This window comes from Peromyscus maniculatus, chromosome 15 (genome assembly GCF_049852395.1).
Source record: "Peromyscus maniculatus bairdii isolate BWxNUB_F1_BW_parent chromosome 15, HU_Pman_BW_mat_3.1, whole genome shotgun sequence".
Classification (NCBI taxonomy): domain Eukaryota; kingdom Metazoa; phylum Chordata; class Mammalia; order Rodentia; family Cricetidae; genus Peromyscus; species Peromyscus maniculatus.
The window spans coordinates 79,208,933-79,227,774 of NC_134866.1; the positions used below are offsets into that span (position 1 = coordinate 79,208,933).

At 44.2% G+C, this 18,842-nt stretch overlaps 1 protein-coding gene across 5 annotated transcripts in view; it reads right to left on the reverse strand.

Moving 5' to 3' along the window:
- LOC102921243 (baculoviral IAP repeat-containing protein 1a-like) overlaps nucleotides 1–18,842 on the reverse strand; it is a 47,994-nt gene that overhangs the window by 16,468 nt on the left and 12,684 nt on the right. For 3 of the 5 annotated variants that reach the window (XM_076552125.1, XM_076552124.1, XM_076552128.1), the window contains 5 exons: nucleotides 14,766–14,885; nucleotides 12,633–12,732; nucleotides 9,303–9,384; nucleotides 7,216–7,273; nucleotides 4,624–6,735 (listed from right to left, as the gene is read on the reverse strand). In XM_076552125.1, coding sequence (XP_076408240.1) covers nucleotides 4,624–6,735; nucleotides 7,216–7,273; nucleotides 9,303–9,384; nucleotides 12,633–12,732; nucleotides 14,766–14,885 — 2,472 coding nt within the window. The remainder of the gene's footprint in view (nucleotides 1–4,623; nucleotides 6,736–7,215; nucleotides 7,274–9,302; nucleotides 9,385–12,632; nucleotides 12,733–14,765; nucleotides 14,886–18,842) is intronic. The other 2 variants (XM_076552126.1, XM_076552127.1) reach the window with 2 other exon arrangements.

Below are 18,842 nucleotides of genomic sequence, written 5' to 3' on the forward strand. Positions count from 1 at the left end.
GATGTGATGAGGACAGTCCAAGACTTGAGAAGGGAATTCAGTCAGAAGATAGATACACTGAGCAAGACTCAGTGAACTGAAGATGGAGTTCAAAAACCTGAAAACTAAACTAGAACTCTCAAAGGAAAGCCTGAGAGTAGAGTGAGAGAGCAGAAGATAGAACAGCAAGACTCAAAGACAATGGAAAGCTATAGACCAAATAAGCAAGGACGATCCAAATTACACACACACACACACACACACACACACACACACACACACACACACACACACACAAGGAAACTAACACACAGGAAATGTGGGACACCAAGAAAAGACCCAACTTTTAAATTTTATGAATAGGTGAGGGAGAAGAATCCCAAGTCAGTGACATAGACCAGCTCACCAACAAGATCACAGAAGAAAATTTACCCAAACTAAGGAAAGATACACCAGTACAAAAGATACAAGAAGCACAGAGAACACCAAATGGATAGAAACAGAAAAGAAACTCTTTGTGGAATATTATAATTAAAACATTAAGTATACATAGCCAGGTGGTGGTGGTGTTTGCCTTTAATCCCAGCATTCAGGAGGCAGAGACAGGAGGATATCTGTGAGTTTGAGGCAAGCCTGGTCTACAAAGTGAGTTGCAGGACCTTCAGAGCTGTTACATAGAGAAACCTTGTCTTGAAAAACAAAACAAACAAACAAACAAAAAACGTTAAATATACCAGCAAAAAAGAAAAAGAAAAAGAAAAAAAGAGAGAAGATATTAAAAGTATCAGGAGAATAAACAAGTCACATATAAAGGACAACCCATCAGAGAAACAGCTGATTTCTCAATGGAAACTCTGAATGCCAGAGAGCCTGGAGCAATGCATCCCAAGTCCTCAAAAAACTACAACATCCAATCTAGTCTAATATACTGAGCAAAACTATCTGCCATAGTTGAGTAGGAAAAAATTTTCCATGGTATAAACAGCCTAAAAAATTACATCCAACAAACAAAATCTAAATTATAAAAGGAGACAATATTTCAGGCCAAAGAGAGGGATTGGCACAGCTTAGAGAATGCAGAAATTGAAGGTATAATTACCAAATACAAAGTACCACTGAGAACACCAGCACCACCAGAAATCAACACCACAATGACTGCAGTCAACACTTTAATAATAACTTCAGGTATTGATGCCCTAATTCTCCAATCAAATTTTGTAGGCTGGCTGAATGAATCAAAAAAATAAAATCCTGCAGATCATGCAGGGCAGTGGTGGAGTACGCCTTTAATACTCAGGAGTCAGAGGCAGACAGATCTCTGTGAGTTTTGAGGCCAGCCTGGTCTACAGAGCTAGTTCTCAAAAAACAAAGTAATAATAATAATAATAATAATAATAATAATAATAATAATTAATAATAATAATTCATCTACTGTTGTCTATCAGTAACACATCTTAGCTTTAAATATAGGCACCTATATTGAGTAAAAGGATGGACAATAGTACTCCATTAAATGAAAGCTCATAAGGCCTCAACCCTACACAATCCCTACAGAAAACTAAGGGATGCTGATAATGAGAGAAAGAGTCTTCCCCAGGGAAGAGCACACCAATTGGTTTTCTAATACCAACTAACATCTGAGTCAACATCTGTGGCTCCTGTTCAACCAAGGGCCATGTAGATTCCCAGGGTCTGGGCTGCCACCTGGGGCTACGCTGGTGTCTGAGGACTGAGCTCTCACCAGGAACATGCAGTCTGGGTGGCCTGTGCTGCCACCTAGGGCCATGGTGACATCCAGACCCAGGTTGCTGCTGAGAACCATGTCTGGGTCCATGGTCCTACTGCAGCCAGGATCTGTGTTGAAGTCTGTGGCCCATATTGTTACTGAGGGCCATGTGGAGGCCCAAAGTCAGGTCAGCTACCTGAGTCCATGTCAGTGGCCAAGGGACATGCTTCAGCCAGGGCCAAGCAGATTAGAGTGGCCTGCACTGCCACTTGAGGCAATGGTGACATCCAGATCAGGTTGCTGACAGACAAGGATCATGTCTGGGTCCATCGTCCCACCAGAGGTGGGGTCTGTGTTGCTACCAAAGGTTACAGGAAAACCTGGGATCCAGGCCACAACCTGTGGCCTTGTTGGTATCTGGGAGCCATGCCACCACCACAGCCATCCTGATCTGAGTGGTCTGTGTTTCCATCCAGAGCCAGGATGTGGTCCACTACCAAGCCACTGCCGAGGACCATGTCTGTGGCCCAGGTTGCCTCATGGAGCCATAGGAACCACGAATGATGGAATCAGAGGACCATGCTGATGAGCCAGCCCTTCCCTTCTCTGGCCCTGGGATAGCTGGAACTGTGCCTCACTGGATGCTGCAGCAAGAGAACTGACCTTAACCATCATGGGACAGCTGGCCTCCCAAACTCTGGAGAGATGGCCCCATGCCTCACCCAAGACAGAGGAGATCTGACCCTGATGGCATGGGCACAGGGGAGATGGCTCTGCTCCTCACCTGAGGGGGTCGGCCACAGTGCCCTGGACTGACCATCTGAACCACCACCCAGGCTTACCTAGGGCTGGCCCACCCTGACATCTACCCCCATCTAGGACCTGCTGGATCTTGTAAAGGGACTGGTCCTGGGGAACAATAACCTCAGGATCTCCATGACTCACGGTGGCTGCAGGATATCCAAGAGAACTTTTAGGTGAGGATCCAGTGAGGACGGTGTGCCAGAAACCAGAGCCTTGACCCAGACTCATAACAATGAACATTTGCAAATGAAGCTGTTTAGACAAAAGGGTAGACTTGTCACACCAGGGCTCCCAATGCCGCCAGGACTAATGAAGAGGGGCTGGAGAGGTGGGAAAGATGGAGGAACTGAGAGGGTTTTGTTGTTCTGAGGTATTTTTTCTGTTCTTTTGTTTTGGTTTTTATTTTCTGTTCGTGTTTCTTTGGTTTGGTTTGGTTTATGTTGCATATTATTTGTTTAACTAGTTAAAGATATGATGCACTTGTTTAACTGTGTAAAGATGTGTTGATTTGTTTAATTATGTACAGATGTGTTGCTATTTTACCTTGCCTGCCTAAGGCATCTGACTGGTCCAATAAAAAGCTGAATGGCCAATAGTGAGGGAGGAGGAATAGGTGGAGCTTCTGGGCAGTAAGTAGCAGGAGGAATTTAAGCTCCAGGAAAGAAAGAAAAGAAGACAACAGGGAGACATTAGGGGCCACACAGACAGACTGACACAGAAGAAGCAGAAAGGTAGGACACACAGAATGACAAAAAGGCAAAAAGCCCCAGGAAAAATGTAGATGACTAGAAACTGGTTAAATTAAGCTAAAAGAGCTAGTGGGACAAGCCTAAGCTAAGGCTGAACATTCATAATTAATAATAAGTCTGTGTCTTTATTTGGGAGCTGGTTGGTGGCCTAAAGAAAATTCCAACTACAATTTTGGTTTGTTTTTTTGTTTTTATTTTTATTTGGGAGGCCACAGCTGGGAGGCTGGATAAGGAGGGACTGGATGGTGAGCAAAATTGGGGTGCATGATGTAAAATTCCCAAAGATCAATAAAGAAATTATGTTTTAAAATGAGGAAGACAAAGGAAGCCACAGACAGAGCAGAGCATCCTTGAGCAACAGCAGCTGCTGAACACCAGAGCTATGCTCTAACAACAACAAAATTTAATGATCAAATATGTACAGTGGTATAAAAGCTTAGAACAACTGAATGAGAGGTAAGTCAAGTCTAGGGGCTGAAAAGACGGCTCAGCAATCAAGAGCTCTTGTTTGCAGAGGACCCAGTGAGGTTCCCAGCACCACATTGGACTGCACACCACAGCCTGGAACCAAAGCTCCAAAGGATCTGACATTCCCTTCTGATCTCTGAGGGTACCCACACATACATGCTCATGAAAACACACACACACACACACACACACACAGTGAAATATCTTTTTAAAAAAGAAATCATTACAGAGATAATGTCTACACAAAAACAAACATTGCTTAGAGCATTGGTTCTCAACCTAATTCCTAAGGCTGCAACCCGTTAATACAGTTCCTCATGTTGTGGTGAGGCCCCCCAACCATAAAATCATCTTTGTTGCTACTTCGTAACTGTAATTTTGCTACTGTTATGAACAGTAATGAAAATATCTGATATTTCTGATGGTCTTATGTGACCCCTGTGAAAGTACCATTCAACACCCTCAGGGGTCATGACCTGCAGGGTGAGAACTGCTGGCTTAAAGAAGACATAAATATTATTTACCCATAATAAAAAGTCTTCTCTGGAGAAGCTACCCCCCCCCTCTTTCAGGCAATGAGGGTGCAGATGATTCTCTACCATCATCTTACACACAGGCCATCATTTATCAATAACAAGCAATTCAAACTCTTATTAATTACCTTGAGGGGTAAATACTGATGGTAACGTTTTCCTAGTTTTGTCTGAGTTACTTCAAACCCATTCTATGATTCAGGGACTGTCACTGAATTACACACTGTCCCAAACAGTGACAGTACTTAGATCTCTTCTGTCAAGGCACATTTAGGACCTTGTGCCTGAGGAGTTTCATTCATCTAAAACTAAGAATAAGAAAACACAGTGTCAGTCAGAACGGTTATGTGACACCCGGGGATACCTGGTAACTGGTTTGTCCCTGAGACCTCAAGAGACTGCAGGGCAGGCAGGCCGAGAAGCAGCTCCTGTTCTGCTGTGCTGAGCTCCAGTCTGCACATGGAGCACTTGGTGACAGAGGTCTTATTCAGCTCCAGAGCTGGGCGGATGCTTTCAAGAAAGCCACTGCTGTGGTTCAAATGGAGTTCGATATTCTGTGATGCTGAGAAGATTTCCATTAGGACCTCGAGCAGTGCTTGGTCTGCTGGACCCATGCTGGCCACTCTAACTTCCAGCCTAGGGATCTTGTACGGCTTGGGAGACAGTTTCCAGTAGCCAGCACTGATGTTGGGTGGATGCTGGAGTCGGTTATTCATAAAATTTCTCACGTTATCTTCATTTTCAGCCAAATTGTTCTCCCATTCCTTCATATGTTCAAAGGCAGATGCATAGTCCTCATCGATGGTTGGTCGCTGTAATGTTTCAAAACATTTTTCCATGACTGAGTAATGTACTCTTGGTTGCATTTTATTTCCATTTATGGAGACTTTTACACTCTTCAACAGTTGCAGACTTTCTGGGTGGTCCCCAAAGTACTGTGAATTCAGTACTTTCAAAGCCAGTGTTCTCCCTCGAAGGAATTGCAAAATAAATGGAGAACATACAGCCACTGTGTTGCTTTCATAAGCAAAGTTTAGAGCAATGCTCAATAGATGTTCTGAAACGAATGAAGAGAAAGCTTCAGGAGATAGCTGCCACAATCCCTTAATTAACTGCATCACCGGAGATGTTTCTAGATGGAGCTTCACATAATCCTCATTATCCGACATGTTCTTCAGCAATTCTTTATCATGCACCAACTGAAGTAAATGAGATACAATTTTTGGCCCTGCCTTTGATGAAGGATGACTACAGACATACTTCAAAAAATTGCTGTAGGTACCCACAGCCTTCAAGGGTGAGTTAATTTGTCTCAAATAACCAAGTCCCAGATTATGGTCTTCCTGCCTTTCTGAACCCAGGAGCTCAGTCAGCCTCATGGCAGCAAGAAATTCTTGGAACAAAGGAGTTAAGAACCGATAGACAGGTCTTAGTCTCTGGGCAGAGAATTTGCTCATCAAGCAGGTGGTCAGATCTTCATCTTCATCAACGCCTGCTTCTGTGAGGTCATCACTACTGAACTCAAAGCAAGATGAAAAAAGACCTCTCAAAGCCAGCTGGCCACATGAGGACACAGTGGCCTTGAGAGGCTCAGGTGTAGCCTTGTGTTTTAAGGAAAGGTATTTCATATAGGCCTTGAAAGCTGCCACATCATGAAAGGACTGGTTAGAAGGATTTTGAAACCAGTCAGCACAGACTGCTGCCACAAAGAGAGGAGTTTTGTTAATTCCCTGTAAATCTACATTCTTTCCAAAGTAAATCATAAACTCTTGCAGATGTGAAATATTGTGGAAGAATAACTTCCGTAATACAGAGATAGTGTTATAGAGGGGAAACTCTTTGATCTCTAGAATTGTATCCAGGTATGGGCGGATGTTCCTGGCCCTGTTTGTATGGACAGTGATCAATAAGCAGGTTTGGGTCAAGTAGTTTCTTGTAATCAGGGTTTTTATGGCTTGGGGCAGTGAGTCCATCCCATGATAGTCATCCAACAGGAACAGAACCTGGTGCTTTAACTGCTGGATGATGCTGCTCAGGCCCACATCACTAATGCATCCTCCTGCCTCTAGGAGTTGGGCACAGATGATGTCAGCCAGCCCCTGGTCTGGTCTGGTGGAACCAAGGGAGATGTAGAAGACCAGCTGGAACCTGTTCAGCAGGGGACAGCATCCTGATGCCCAGAGAAAAGCTGTTTTCTTCAGGAAGGTTGTCTTCCCACTGCCAGTTTCCCCCTCCACACACATGACGGAGCTGAGATTGCTGAGGACCTCGGGAAGCATCAAGGCCTCTTGCACTGGCCTGCTGATGTGCTTTGAAACCATGGACAGGTCACAACCAAGCAAGTGGTCAGTGCCGAGGCCGGAACACACCTCTGGCAGATTGATGTGGCGGAAAGTGGCCTTGGTGTAGGCTCCTCTCAGCTGCTCACTCAGACTCTTTGCCTCTTGAAACCACTGGGCTGCACTCTGAGCCAGGTCTGTGGAGAGGAGGGAGAGAGGGAGGTGCACCTTCACATTTCTCAATCCTAATGTGATTACTTTGCCTGTCTGCTAAGGGTGGATCAGGACTTTCCACTTCCCAGACACCCATCCCCTCCCCAAGATCCTCTCAGATCCATCCATAGCATCAGAATGTGTGTGGGAAAAGTCTAACGCTCCTCATTTGACAGGGATTTAGACATCCTGGCATCCTAATTTCCCATTTAAGACCCCAGGAAACCAGCTTGCTGCAGGATGCCTTTAAGACTGGCTGGTTTGGATCTCACACAAGGATCTCTGTCACTAGTTCTACATTCACTCTCAAGATGTCATAGGAATGCTGACACTCTCTCACCCACAGTTCCCTCCATGTCATGCTCTCTCCTCTCTAGGAGCTCCTTGGACAATTATACATGCACTTTCCTTTCAAATCCCTGCGTACAAATACACATAATCCCATGTTGCTTTCAAGTTCTTACCGGCCACCGTAGAGTGAACGGCCACTGGATCCTCATGATTGCTTTCACCTGTGGTGTCCTTTGAAAGAGAAATCCTTTATTAAATCAAAACTGCGGCTTAAATCAAGACTGGGTACGATATTATCATTGACAATATAATCAATATTATCAATCAAATTGATAATACAATCAATCAAAACCCAACATCTTCTAAACACAGCCTACACTCAGTGCTGATTTAAGGAAGAGTGCTCTAGATAGGAAAGAATAAATCTCACACATCTGCAAGAGTGTGTTCCTAGACAGTACATGCATGGGATATACATCCTCTGTATGGGTGAGTGCTGTGTGGTTGATCAAAATTATAGAGTCTGGAACAAGAATGGCCCTACAGAAAGCATTAAGCTTTGCCTTCATCCTTGGTTAGTAACTATGTATGTAATACCGCATACTGGGAGGGAGAAAGGTTATTATGCATGCACACACAGTTTTTTTTTTTTTAAATATTCTCTTTTCTGAGACAAGGTTAAAAGTAGACTATGGGGATCCTCCGTGTAGTGGGTAGCCATTCCAGCTTGGATCTGGAAGTTCCAACCCCCATTGAGACTCTGGCAACTGTCATGCCTATGAGGCAGGGCCAAGGGAGGCGCCTGGAGACCGCAGACCTGGATGGGCAAGCGCTCTCTCTGTGCCGGACCCAAGACGGTGGAGGTTGACTGAGCAGAGCTCCAGAGAACACCACTGGACTTCGATACACCTTCCCCAGACCCAACAACCTACCTTTCCCTTTTTTGTAAGTTACCCACTAAATAAATCCTCTTTTTAACTACGTTCAGTGGCCATAATAATTTCACCAATACCTCCGTCTATTTCCCATGTGCTGGGATTAAAGGCATGAATCATAACACCTGGCTTCAATGTCTTGCTTTTTATTTTTGCTTCTGTTTTGAGACAGAGTCTTGTTTAACCTAGACTGGCCTCAAACTTAGTATGTGTCTGACCAGGACTTTGAACTTCTGATCCCCCTTCCTCCACCTCCCATTGCTGTGATTCCAGGTGTCCCCACCACACCCAGTTTGATCAGTGCTGAGGAGACACAGGACTTCTTGTGCACTGGGCATCCCAAGGGACTGCAATGTCATTTGAAAATGACAAATACAAGAGGTTAATCAACTGAACTGAGTTGTTTCTCTCTTCTTTTCCTTTCCATCCTGTTTTTGTTTTGTTTTTTGATAAGGAGGCTCATACTTATGGGCCGCCTTAAACTTATTGCCAGCCTTGAACTCATGGCAAATTCTGCCTCAGTCTCCAGAGTTCTGGGCTGCAAGCATGGGGCATCATGCCAAGCTTTGTTTCTTTTGGGGGATGACAAACATAGTGTACTACCATACTACCTCCAAGTGAGGAAGTGTGTGTGACTGACTTTTCAACTGATAGTTTGTATCCCTGAGAGATGTAGGGTTCAAACTATTATCTGGGTTACAATTTTGCTAGGCATCATTTTTGTTAGGAAACACATCTACAGGCCGGTAATGTAGGTCAGTTACAGACTCCTTGCCTGCGTTTGATCTCAAGCACTACAAGAAATAAAGCAAAACAATAATAAAAAACTCAGCTATGTGTGTTGGCACACAGACCTACAATCCTAACACTTGAAAAGGTAAAGCAGGAGGATCACAAATTCTAGGCCAGTCTGGGATAAGTAGCAAGTTCAAGGTCGGCCTAGACCTCATACTGAGAAGCTGTCTCAAGCAAAAAAACTAAACAAACAAAATGAAATATACCTCAAAGATCTCTCAATACCAAGTAGGAAGTCAAGCGTACTGTCTAAAGATCACAGATGAGATCCACTGAGCTCCGATGCCAGTCAGGTCTAAACTTGAAAGAGTCTGAAGAATCCCGGAGGAGAAGGGATCGCACATTCATAGAGCTAGGTATTGACGTCTGTTCACTGTGAAGCCCTGTCTATAACCATCGGGTGGTAGTTGTTAGTAAATAATTGTGTGACTCATTTAATTCTGTATTGACAAAGGGCAATTGCTGTTCAAAACAGTGTTCAACCACACTACCATGTACTGTGAGTCAGAGAAGGGGGCAGTGTCCATTACCGTGGCCTCTGGAAGTGCGCCGTGGCTCTGAAGGTCAGGAATCTCTTCTGCAGAGGACTTCAGGTTTTGGAGAAAGAGACAGCTAAACAGAGAAGACAAAAATAATAAAATAGTTCCATGCAAGTAGGCATTTGCATTAGGTTTTAACACAGACACAGAAACAATAATGAAGTAGAAAGCTAACGTTTTCAGTGACTCTGCCAGCGTTTTTATCATATATGACTTTCACAGCCAGGCAGTGGTGGCTCACAATTTTAATTTCAGCACTTGGGAGGCAGAGGCAGATCTTTGTGTGTTTGAGGCCAACATGGTCTACAGAGTGAGTTCCAAGACAGATAGGATGACACAGAGAAACCCTGTCTTGAGAATATATATACATATATTCACACGTTGACTTTCAACAACTCAGTGCATGTGGTTTGTGAAGTGAAGGTGAGAATACGCAGAGAACATGGTGGAGTGAACACAAAAATGTAACTATCTGATATGCAGGATATCTGATATTCAACCCTTGTGAAAAAGTCATTTGACCCCTAAGGGGTCAACACCCACAGGTTGAGAACCCATGCTCCACAGGGTTAACGTACATAATGGTGGAGGAGGCAATGCACCAGGCTGCAGAGCAGGACACTGGTAAATTACATCTCTGTCCACACACAGGAAACAGAGAGGGCTAACTGGAAGTGTATAAGACTATAAATACTCAGAGCACACTTCCAGTGACTTACTTCCTCCAGCAAGGAGGAAATAGCCTTCCCAAGCAATACCATAAACTGTTGACCCAGTGTTCAGATAGATGAGCCCATGGGAGACATTGCTCATTCCAACCACCACAACCATACATGTAAATATTTGGGGTACTCACACAAAGACAGTTGTAATTTAAGAGAGGTAGAAAGAGGGAAAAAAAACACTTTTTTTCACATAAAGATTGAGTTGATAGATGTTTTTAGAAAAAGTTCTAAATAAAACTAGATTGTATCTTAACTTACCAGCCCAAAGGATTAAGAAGGCCCTGTACTCACAATTTCCTACCTACTACATCCAAATAAAAAGCAAAAAGTGAGCACTGCTCTCCAGCATCTTCAGCCCTCACACCGAGAAGGAAATAGCCCTAGTTAGGGAGGTTGAGACAGATCTCACTCTGTAGTCCCAGCTGGTCTCCAACACGTGACCCCAAGAGGGGAGCTAATGGGACTGAGAGGAGGACAAGAGGGGGTGACAGGAGGAAGGTGGTGACCATAATTCAAATACACTGTGTACATGCATGAAAATGTCATAACGAACCCATTATTACTTAAAACTAATATCTAGTAACAACCACACTTTAGAAGACTCTTTCTAAGGATTTGTCCTATTATCACCTTTCTATCTCATAAACAGATAACTGATTTTAAAAGTAAAACAAATTAGACTTCAGTTCTTCTAACATCAAACTAACGTAGTCCAATTTCACTTGGACTTTGGCTGCACACAGGACTCCTGTGGAACTAATCAGAGAACAGGACACTCCAACGGGGAGTGGCTCAAGCCTGCAAAGGACTGTCAGTCACGCCAAAGGACATCTTCAATTGTGCTCCTCTTTCTTAACTTATAACTGCTTGATTTTAAAAATAAACTGATTTAAAATCAATCATACTAAGGTGTTCATACAAAACGAAGCTACACAATGTTCTTCCTCCAGCCTCTGAGAACTGGGACTACAGGTGCGCACCACTGCGTCCAGCCCAAAATACTCACTCTCAACCCTGCACATACTGATATTTACTTCTGAAAACACTCTTGATAATTACTTAGTGAAAACAACAAATTTCTTCTTGCAATCAAACATTTCTAGAGAATTTTTTATGTGTAGAAAATGAATAAAAATAAACTTGAAGGTGGACAGAAAGGGGGTCAGAGCAGCGCAACAGCAAAGGGCTAGCCTAGGGTGCCCTCACAACAGCAAAGGGCTAGCCTAGGGTGCCCTCACAACAGTAAAGGGCTAGCCTAGGGTGCCCTCACAACAGCAAAAGGCTAGCCTAGAGTGCCCTCACAACAGCAAAGGGCTAGCCTAGGGTGCCCGAGCAACAGTAAAGGGCTAGCCTAGCGTGCCCGCGCAACAGTAAAGGGCTAGCCTAGGGTGCCCGTGCAACAGTAAAGGGCTAGCATAGGGTGCCCGCACAACAGCAAAGTGTGGTGGTATTGTGTTCCCCAAAATATTGTGTACCTTAATAAATTTATCTGGGGTCAGAGAACAGACAGCCACTAGATACAAAGGCTAGAAAATGGTGGCACTCACACCTTTAATCCTAGCATTCCAGAGATAGAAATCCCTCTGGATCTCTGTGAGTTCAAGGCCACATTGGAAACAGCCAAGCATGGTGACACGCCTTTAATCCCAGAAAGCCAGCCTTTAATCCTAGGGAGTGGTGGTAGAAAGTAGAAAGATATATAAGGCGTGAGGACCAGAAACTAGAGGATTTTGGCTGGTTAAGATTTTGGCTGGTTAAGCATTCAGCCTTTGGAGCAACATAGTTCAGCTGAGACCCATTCCGGATGAGGACTCAGAGGCTTCCAGTCTGAGGAAACAGGACCAGCTGAGGAACTGGCAAGGTGAGATAGCTGTGGCTTATTCTGTCTCTCTGATCTACCAGCATGGACCCCAATAACTTGCCTCGGGTTTGATTTTATTAATAAGAGCTTTTAAGATTCCTGCTACAGCAAAGGGCTAGCCTAGGGTGCCCTCACAACAGTAAAGGGCTAGCCTAGGGTGCCCGCACAACAGCAAAGGGCTAGCCTAGCATTCCCATGCAACAGTAAAGGGCTAGCCTCCCATGCCCAACTCACTGGTTCCATCCCCAGCACCAGGAAAAGAAAACCACAGAAAAGAAATACCTTTGTGTGAAATCTTAGATATTGGAAATAGGAAATTCTAAAAGCTTCTAGAAGAAGCAGGAGGAAGAAGCAGTTTCTAATCAAAGGAATCAAAACAGTATAGGACTGCCAGGCACACCCTGGATGTTCGCCATTTTGGAGGCTGATAAAGGAACATCATGAGTTCAAATCCAACCTGGGCTACCTAGAAAGCTTGAGGTGGTGTGGGATATGTAGCAAGATGCTGTCTTTAAAATTATATATATTGAACCAGTCAAAACCAAGTCTAACTATGACAGGAAAGCTAGACAGGGAGGATGTCATGGGAGGAAAGAGACAAAGATAAAAGTTTGTGTCCTTCACAGTGGGAACCAGAGGAGCGGGCAGAGACTCTCCACAGAGAAAGCAGGTTGGGGAGCAGTGAGGAGTAACTGTTGAAGTACACTCAAGGTTAAGGGAATTCACCGTGCTCACTTGGGATAAAACCTGGTGTGCTCCTCTAATGGGTCGTCCCCTTCCTCCCACTTTTCCATACATCCTCCACAGGAAAAACACCGGACAGAGTCCTTTATGCCTAGAAGGAAGGAAATGTGGTCAGTGTTACTCTGACATACACCTGTCAACTCACAAGCAGATAATAATGATAGTAAAACCCTATTTGCATCCCCAATTAGATTGTGTGGCACAGTCCTGCACAGGTCATCAGGGGGCAACAGCCCACAGGGGACTCTTGGTCCTTCAATGGGGTGGTCAGCAACAGTCACTGAATGTCCCTGTGTACTATGTATTCTGATCATCTCAGCCCTGTCATTCTGAGAGATTTCCAAGAAGAGAAACTCCGTGGGAGCAGAGATTTCTGTCTGACTTGGACAATGCTGACAGAGTGGACTCTCACAGACACAGGCCATCAATAGGCATTTGCTTAAGGAATAAACGAGAAAGAATATATGTGAAGGTCGGAGGTGGAGGAACACAGGAACTGATTTAGGGGTTCTCTGTGAGTGAGATCATGGAGAATGACTTGTCTCTTCCCACAGCATTGCAGTAGGAGAACATCGCCCATGAGACCTGAGGGAGGGCAGCAAGAGAAGAGACAATGAAGAAGAGTCTGAGGTAAAAAGGTCATTCATGCTAGTGGACTACGTCTGTTAGATAAGGTGTCTGCACAATCCACATTCTGACCTGCTCTGACAAACTCGCAACATTATGTAATCACAGTGACAGATCTACAGAAAACTCCATCCCAACTCAGGAGTGCATTTGGTCAGAGGAACACTCGCCAGCTGGCTAGGAAGCACGCCATGTCTTTTCCTCATTCTCTCCTTGGACTTTAGGCAGTGACCCAGCTGAGGGGAACCAGCTTTGTGGATCACCCAGTGGAGCTTCTGCTGGGCAGCAGCAACAGAAATGAGGAACTTGTGGAAGATTCTTCACAGTTTGAAACTAAGGAAATGAGTTTGCGGGTATTTCTCCTGTGAGCACTGTATGGTAAAAACAGGGACCCACATCCTACTTTCTCCCATTCTTCCTAAGCAATAGAAACTCCAAACTCTGTGTGTGTGCATGTGTGTGCACATGTGTGTGTGCGTCTATGTGTGTGTGTGTTCATATGTACATGTACTGCGCACTGCACATGCATACAGCTACCTTCCTCTATTGCTCTCCCCCTGTTTTTTTGAGGTAAGGTCTCTCACTGAACGTGGAGTTCACTGATTCAACAAAAGGAGTAGGCCAGTGAGCTCTGCAGATCCACCTGTCTTTGGAACCCAGAGCTGGGATCACAGGCATGTCCCCTCACACTTGGCTTTTCACATAGGTACTGGGAATGTAAATTCAGGTCTTTGTGTTCACACAGCAAGCACCTTGCTGACTAGCCAGACCCTAGAAACTTCAATTCTTAACAGGGCGTAGCGTCACCCAAGGAAAACACTGGATTTCTCAGCAACTCTCAAAAGTCGGTATGGCCATCTAAGTTCTGGTGAAAGAAATATAAGGGTGCCGGAGAGATGGCTCACTGGGTAAGAGGGCCTGCTGTGTCAACACAAGAACCTGAGTTCAATTCTTGGCATGTACATGAAAAGCTAGATGAGGCCAACCACACACCCGTTACCCCAGTGCAGAAACAGCAAGATCATGGGTCTGGCTGGCTACCGCCTGACTCTTCATTCAGTGAGACAGCCTGACTCAAGAGAATAAGGCAGAAGGGAACAGAGCAGGCTAGTCAATTCCTTCTGCTGTCCTCTAGCCACCTGCACCCACATGAACACACACCACACTCACAAACACACATAAGAGAAAGAAATATGAGCACAATCGTCTTGTGCCAGTTTCTGGAAACTCCTGGGGTGTCAGGGGTAAGATACAAGGGAAAGAAAGCTGTAGACAAAAAGACATGATTATTATTCCAAATGGACGACTGCGCTCACCATCAGCCCAGACCTCGGGTTTCAAGTTTGGAGGCTGAGCACCAAGGGAATTGTGAGAAACTGAAGGTCTTATGAGGCAGCAAAGGGATCTATGAGGAATGATGGAGAGCGGAGACTGCTGAGTGGAGACAAATGCAAGACCTGGACAAGCACATCTGGTGGACACAAAGGACTGACTCACCTGTGTAGAAAAGGCCTGCTCTGACCAGAGCTTCAACAGCCACAGGGGACTCAAGGGGCCAGTCCTTAAAGGTGTCCAGCCTTAGTTCTTCATTAGCAAAGACGCTGTCATTGCAGTAAGCTTGGGGGTTGAGGGGAGAAAAAACAAAGCAAAACAAAACAACGATGTAGGTGAGAGCAGCAGGCTTTGATTGCAAAGTTCAAGTTAGCTGTGTGTGCAGGTGGAATGATCTGGTGTACTGTGCTTGTGTCAAATAATTGAGGGTGGCTAGAAAAGCATGAAGGAATAAAAGAAGCAATCAATTCAATTTAACTAAGAAAAATATTTTTACAGACTAGAGGCCTGTGTTTTATTTTACTTTTATTAAGCCATGGAGTGATAGGGACCAGCTCCCTAGTGCCACAATGTGTGGCCTCTGGGAGGAGCAGGCTGGTCCTTGAGCTTTTCTCTGGCTTCCTTCCTCTGATCGTTCTCCATCACTCATTTCAAGAAGCATGTTCAGCCCTTAGTTTCTCTCTCTTTGCATTTGTACAGGGGTGTGTGTGTGTGTGTGTGTGTGTGTGTGTGTGTGTGTGTGTGTATGGGTTTGTGTGTACACAGGTACATGTATGGTACATGCGCATTGTGAGTACGTACAAGTGGAGGCTGAGGACAATCTTCACTGTTATTTTTCAATCCCTCCCCCTTTTTTTGAGAAAGTCTCACATTTGCCTTGCACTCACTAAGCAGGCGAGGTTGTCTGGCTATGGAGCCCCAGGGATTGGCGCGTCTGCCTCCCCAGTGCTAAGAGCACAAGCCCATGCTGCCACACATAGCTTTTTCACATGGATTCTGGGGCTATGACTTAGGCCTTTGTTTCCCCAGCCCTTATTAGTTTGTTTTGTTTGTGGTTTTTGAAAACAGAGTCTCACTATGTTGTCACGAGCTATTATGGGCCATGATGCAAATACACAAATTTATAATTCAGAGGTTAACCCACCAGAGGAATGATTCTCCCATGGGGTAACCCCATCAAGCAAGGTTTACAGACCACTGACTCTGAAAACTGTTGCTCCTGTCTGTAATTTCACATGTGCAAAAATAGCTGTGGTATCTCCCCATTACCATGCATTTTCATATAATATAAATATGTAACCTCTTGATTGTATCTCAATCTTATGGGCACATATATTTGTGGATGGTCAGGAAGATGACTTCTCGTAAGCTGTCTAATTTTTATGTGTAGAAATATACTAGAATATGTTTCATAACTAGATGTTGTTCCATGTGGACTGTAAGACACTTAGAATCCTGTCCTCTATAATTAGCCAAGCTGGCAGGGCATATTGGTCAGACGTAGTGTCTCTGTGGATAGATCACTAGTTGGACTTTCACAGATTATACAGATTATTATATATATGGAATTACAAAATGTCTAGGTTGTTGAATCAAAGTCCTTCAGAGACAAAGTGACTTGAATTGCTCACCACTTCCCCTGCCAGGTCCAGCTGATAATGGGATGGACAACATTCCCTACTCAACTTTTAGCAATTAACACTCTATGTACCTTCTAACCTCAGTTTTATGATATAAACTTGAACTTCCACTAACTGCTTATTATTTAGGTCCCAAATAACAACTAATCAATTAATCAAGTCCAGAGAGAAATAGTTTCATGTCCAGATAACTGTGGAAGCCACTGCCCGGGAAAGTGCGGTGCACCATGTCTCCACCTATGTGTTGCCATGGTAAATGGCTCTGCTCCTTATCATCTCCCAAGGAATGCACTATGACCTTGAGAGGCAGCCTTGTGAATTTTTCTATGATTGCAAAGAGTCTCCTGTTAGAAATTTGTATATAGCCATGTAGGGAGAGAGGCTAGGATTATTACAGCTGAGAAGATTTAGAACTAGGGAAGAAGAAATTGGAATGACATGGAGTTAGAATTTAGAAAAAAAATCAGAGCTGTAAAAAAGAATTAGAGTGGGAGAAAAATAAAAGAAAATGACTCTCAGAACATGTATGAGTCTTTTTCCCTCAGATAGATAGAAACTTATTCTTAAAGACCCGCAGATAAAAAGGTTTTCTAAAGCCCTGATGCTGTGAAAGCATTCTTTTAGCTACCCTGGGAAGGGATCTGAGAGCTGGACTCACAGGCCTCTTTTACTATGTAGCTTTGGCTAGCCTAGAACTTAATATGTAGACAAGGCTGGCCTTGAGCACACAGAAATATGCCGGTCTCTGCCTCCTACATGCTGGGATTAATGGTGTGTACCACTACACCCAACCCTTATTAGCTCTTAAAATGCTCAATACATACATTAACTCTTTGGCAAGAACCCTGCCCTTCACTTGGTGCTGTGTGAAAACAGACTGTCTGTAGCAGGAATCTTAAAAGTACTTATTGATTAATCAAACCCGAGGCCAATTATTGGGGTGAATACTGGAAGGTCAGAGAGACAGAACAAGCCACAGCTAACCTCACCTGGTCAACTTCTCAGCTGGTCTTGTTTCCTCTGACTGGAAGCTTCTGTGTCCTCATCCCAATGGCTCTCAGCTGAATTGCTGCTGGAAAGCCTGAAGCTTAAACAGCCACATGCTTAACCAGCCAAAAGCTTCTAGTTTCTGGTCCTCACGCCTTATATATCTTTCTGCTTTCTACCACCACTCCCTGGGATTAAAGGCTGGCTTTCTGGGATTAAAGGTGTGTGTCACCAAGCTTGGCTATTTATAATGTGGCCTTGAACTCACAGAGATCCAGAGGGATTTCTATCTCTGGAATGCTAGGATTAAAGGTGTGAGTGCCACCATTTTCTAGCCTTTGTATCTAGTGGCTGTCTGTTCTCTGACCCCAGATAAATTTATTAGAGTACACAATATTTTGGGGAACACAATACCACCACAACTGTCCCAGTATTGGCATGCACTGCAGCCTGTGCAGCTCTGGACCTGACCTGACTGCAGGGACAGGGAATGAAGAAAGAGCAGACAGTGAGAAGAAATGACAGACGTGTGCACAGAAAAGCTGGGATTGGGTGGGTTGTACTTACTCTAACGGAGCAAGCACCAACGATGCATCAACCTGGAACGTACGTGATTTTATTACATATATCACAGGGGAGGGGTTACATGAGTTTATTACATATATTACAGGGGAGGAGGTTACATAAGTTTATTATATAACTCACAGGGGAGGGGTTCCGTGAGTTTACTATATACATCACAGGGGAGGGGTTACATGAGTTTATTATGTACATCACAGGGGAGGGGTTACATGAGTTTATTACATATATCACAGGGGAAGAGGTTACATAAGTTTATTATATAACTCACAGGGGAGGGGTTCCGTGAGTTTGTTATGTACATCACAGGGGAGGGGTTCCGTGAGTTTACTATATACATCACAGGGAAAGTGTGGTGGTATTGTGTTCCCCAAAATATTGTGCACACTATTGTGCCACAATATTAAACATAGAGGATAGGCAGTGGTAGCACACGCCTTTAATCCTAGCTTTCCAGAGACAGAGAACCATTCTTCATGGATACAGCCAAGCATGGTGACTCATGCCTTTAATCGCAGAAAGCGAGCCTTTAATTCCAGGGAGTGATGCTAGAAAGCAGAAAGGTATATAAGGCGTGAGAACCAGAAACTAGAAGCATTTGGCTGGTTAAGCATTTGGCTGATTAAGCTTTCATGGATCTGAGGCATTGGGTCCTTGACATGTTAAAAAGTGACCATTCACTCAGGACTTCATCTACTCCTTACACATTCACTCAAGACTTCCTCTGCTCCCCACAGCTATGGTAACATGTGTGATCATCCTTTTGAACAGCCCATTCCCCCTATGTCTACAATGTCGCTCTTCTTATAAACTCTTGCATATGTGTTCAAAGAGACAGCTCTGCTTTCTAAAGACCTAGAGAACAAACATTGGCTACCTCTCCTTTTCCCTTTGTGTGTATCATTTTAGCAAGCTACTGGAAAATGGCGAATCTTGCCAAAAGGATGTTTTTGTCTGATTCAGTTTATACTTTTTGAGAGAGCATTTTGCTATGTAGCCCAGACTGGCCTTAAACTTGTGGCCTTTCTGCCTTGGC